Source organism: Myotis davidii, unplaced genomic scaffold (genome assembly GCF_000327345.1).
Source record: "Myotis davidii unplaced genomic scaffold, ASM32734v1 scaffold111, whole genome shotgun sequence".
Lineage (NCBI taxonomy): Eukaryota > Metazoa > Chordata > Mammalia > Chiroptera > Vespertilionidae > Myotis > Myotis davidii.
The window spans coordinates 3,285,650-3,289,410 of record NW_006284347.1 but is presented as its reverse complement, the minus strand read 5'-3'; the positions used below and the strand labels follow the sequence as shown (position 1 = coordinate 3,289,410).

The 3,761-nt window shown below is 36.9% G+C and overlaps 1 protein-coding gene across 1 annotated transcript in view; it reads right to left on the bottom strand.

The window, feature by feature from the left end:
• The window catches only part of CCDC66 (coiled-coil domain containing 66), a 56,606-nt gene that overhangs the window by 52,442 nt on the left and 403 nt on the right, over positions 1 to 3,761 (bottom strand). Inside the window, exons 2-3 of the mRNA XM_006754683.2 lie at positions 1,830 to 1,894; positions 1,141 to 1,166 (exon numbers count right to left, since the gene is read on the bottom strand). Of these exons, the coding sequence (XP_006754746.1) occupies positions 1,141 to 1,166; positions 1,830 to 1,894 (91 nt within the window). The remainder of the gene's footprint in view (positions 1 to 1,140; positions 1,167 to 1,829; positions 1,895 to 3,761) is intronic.

The following is a 3,761-nucleotide window of genomic DNA, read 5'->3' as shown; positions in this document are numbered from 1 at the left end:
ATACTGTGTTTTTGTCGCTCGAATGAATTTTATTATTTCTTCAAGGTTCTTCACATATGTACACCTTAAGAAATATCAAGTAGGCGTAACATGTTCTCAAAAAATTAGGGTCGGCACACAGAAGAATTTGAGTCAGAGATTTTGCTGGTTTTGGCACGCACTCACAAAAAGGTTGCCCACCCCTGGGCTAGAGCGTCAGCCCACCAACTGAAGGGTCACAGTTTCAATTCCGATTTCTTTCAAGGGCATGTACCTTGTTTCAGGTTACCCAGCCCTGTTTGGGATGAGCAAATGAGGTAACCAATCAATGTGTCTCTCTCACATAGATGTTTCTCTCTCTCTCTCTCCCTCTCCTTTCCACGCTCTCTAAAAATCAATGGAAAAATATCCTTGGTGAGGATTAAGAAAAAGAAAAAAGAAAGAAAAAGGCACTATAGTTCCCTGATTTAAAAAAATAAAATTTTAAAGAAAAATCATCATTAAGCTCAAGTTTGATCTCTTAAAGGAGAAAGCTAAATGCATATTAAGAATTTGTGAATCAAATATACCCTTTTGGTGTGGAAAAATGGCTTCGGTATGAGGATGTATAGTACAGGAAACATAGTCAATGTTGTATTATCTGTGTATTGTGCCAGGTGAGTATGCTTTTTAAAGTTTATTATTGTCTAATCACTATGCGGTACACCTGAAACTAATATCAACTGCAATTGAAAAATAAAAATGTTAAAAAATGGAATGAGTATGAAAGAAAATATTTTTGTTTTCAAGTATGAATATCTATTTTTAAACATCTTGGGAACTGTACTGTCCAGTACAGTAGCTATTACATTTAAAATTAAATAAAATTTAAAATTCACTTCCTCAGTCAACATACCACTAGAGGCTTGCTACCATATTGAAAGCACTATTTTTAGAACATTCCCAGCACTGAACTAGAGAAAAGGGTTCTAAAAGGCTTTTACAACAGAAAAATTATTATTCCATTCCTGTGAAAGAACCAGCCTGAAGACAAGGGAACAATAACTTCTTACCATCACTCCTAACCCCTTATAATATTTTAGCACAGATTATTTTCAAATCACTGTAAAACACATTTTACATTTGAAAATAGGTCAGGTCAAAGTCATTTGTTTGGCTTACCTTTACAGAAATGTTTGATTTACGTTCTAAAAAAGAAAAGAAAAAATTACTAAACTATCAACTGAAAACAGACTAAGGCAGTTATAAAATTAAATTAGCATTGTTTTAAGATATTACTACCAGTAGAAATATTAACCCCAAAAAGCATTAACTTTAGGTCCTGAGTGCTTTTTTATAGTATGGTTCAAACATTTCTACTTCATTTTTATTTTCCAAGGTAAAAAGTATAAACAGGTCAGGGAAAAAGAAAATAATGTGAATGAGAAGACTACCAAAGTATATACTCTGAGTTTTAAAATTAATATGAAAAATGGCTTTAGCAACTGTGGTCTTACTGTAGATTTAATTTTCTCAAACATTACATTCTTTACATGCACAGAACATAAGTACATTTTCACTCAGGTTATACATTAGGCAACTGGGATATTTGCCATATGCAAATATAATGAAGAGATATATAACACATGAACTATATTGGAACATTAAATTTCATGAATACTGACAGTGGTAAGCAGTGATGTACCCTGAATTGGCTAAAAATCAATTTGAGGAAGTTAGGGTAAACTGCTTTTTTTCAAAGTACCATTTAAATATCCCTCTACTACAAGTAAAAAGTCAGTTAAAGTAGTATAAATTTTATATAGTAATTTTAAAAGTTAACATTTTTAGATTCCAGTAACAGAGCATACCATATGGAGACAATATTAGCTTGGTTTTTCCATCCAATAATTCAGTTTCAAGCTTTAAACCATCTCTGCAAAATAAAAGAAAATTGTAAGAAACAGCAACATTTTAAATAGCCAGAAATGCTCACTTGAACCTGAAAGTAAATGTTCTTTTGAGTTATAGAGGAATCTTGTAAATATTAAGCCATTCTTTTAATGAAAAACATTTTCAATCAAAGATAAAACTGAAACTACAGGGAGATCCACATTATTGAAACTTTCCAATAATTAAAAGAATTATCTTTAACCTGACACTTCATTTTGTTACTGGTAAGCAACAAATTAATTCAGTTATTATACTATCACTTAATTCTTACAACTCTAGACTGGAAAAAGCAATGCTAACAAAACTCACTTAAGTTAAAGGAGCAAAACCTGTCTAACTCCATTTATTAGTTTCATAATGGTCTCCTGATTAACCTATTTTATGGCATGCTAGTGCATTATTTGAAAATGAGCTATCACATTGCCACCCCAGTTACTCACTGTTTGAGCACAGATACTTTCAATATTCAACGAATATATATTCACATTTACTGACACATTTGTTATCACAATAAATCTACAGGGAGGGGAAAATGTAGCTTTACAGTTTTGAGTATTCAAAATTATTCACATTTACTGACACATTTGTTATCACAACAATAAATCTACAGGGAGGGGCAAATGTAGCTTTACAGTTTTGAGTATTCAGAATAATTGATTCTTGTGTTATTTGTTAATTATTGTATTACTTTCCATACGAACAACTGTAAATCTACTTTTGCCCTGCCCGCTACAAGAAACTGTGGCTGCTTTACATTTTTTAAAGATTTTTAAATTGATTTTATGGACAGAGGGCGAGAGAGGAAAACATCGGCGGCCTCCAGCACGCCCCCTACTGGGGATGGAGCCCGTGCCCCGATGGGGAGCGGGGCGGATGCAACCGGCAACCCTTCCGGGCTCGGATAGGATGGCATCCAACCCCGAGCCACACAGGCCGGGGCCGGCTCCTCAACTCTTCACTTGTGCGTGTCAAAGCAGAGAGCGGAGTCCCAGCAGAAGCTGCCGATAAACGCGTGCATCTGTGAAGGTCCTCATAAAAACTCCTCTAAAAACAACAGCAGCAGCCCACAAAGTTAATTTACTATTTTAGCTTAAAAAAAATGGTGGGACAAAAGTGACTTCCAAGAGACAAAACTCACTCCAGCGGGCCAGTCAACGAAGAGCGCGGTTGGGAAGGTCTGACTAGGAACACGAAAAGGTGTTTGGGGGGAAGAAGGGGGGACACACGTCACCTCGAGGTGCTGACCAAGATAAAATGCTGGGAAAGTCGGCTCCGAAGGCTCCCCTGCTGCGGGGATACCAAGAGTCCATGCTGAAACACACGCTTTAAATCAGCGGTTCTCAACCTTCCTAATGCCGGACCATTTCATTTAGTTCCTCATGTTGTGACCCAACCATAAAATTATTTTCGTGGCTACTTCATAACTGTCATGTTGCTACTGTTATGAATCGTCATATAAATATCTGATATGCAGGATGTATGTTCATTGTTGCAAATTGAACATAATTAAAGCACAGTGACTAATCACAAGAACATTATTTAATTATGTATGTGTTTTCCGATAGTCTTAGGGGACCCCTGTGAAAAGGTCGTTCGACCCCCAAAGGGGTCGCGACCCACAGGTTGAGAACCGCTGCTTTAAATGAAACCGCAGAGAACACCTGTTGGGCAGCACCGCGGGCGGTAAATCCCTTCGGCTGCCCTGTTTTCTTGTTCCTAAATCCTGGAACAAGAAGTCTACGTGCCAGACGATGGGAAGTGGCCTGCGTTCGGTGACTTTTCGCCTCCTTAAAATATTAAATTTCTCAGGGATGAACACCAGGCAGCAGTCCTCTGTATTTACTCAGCGC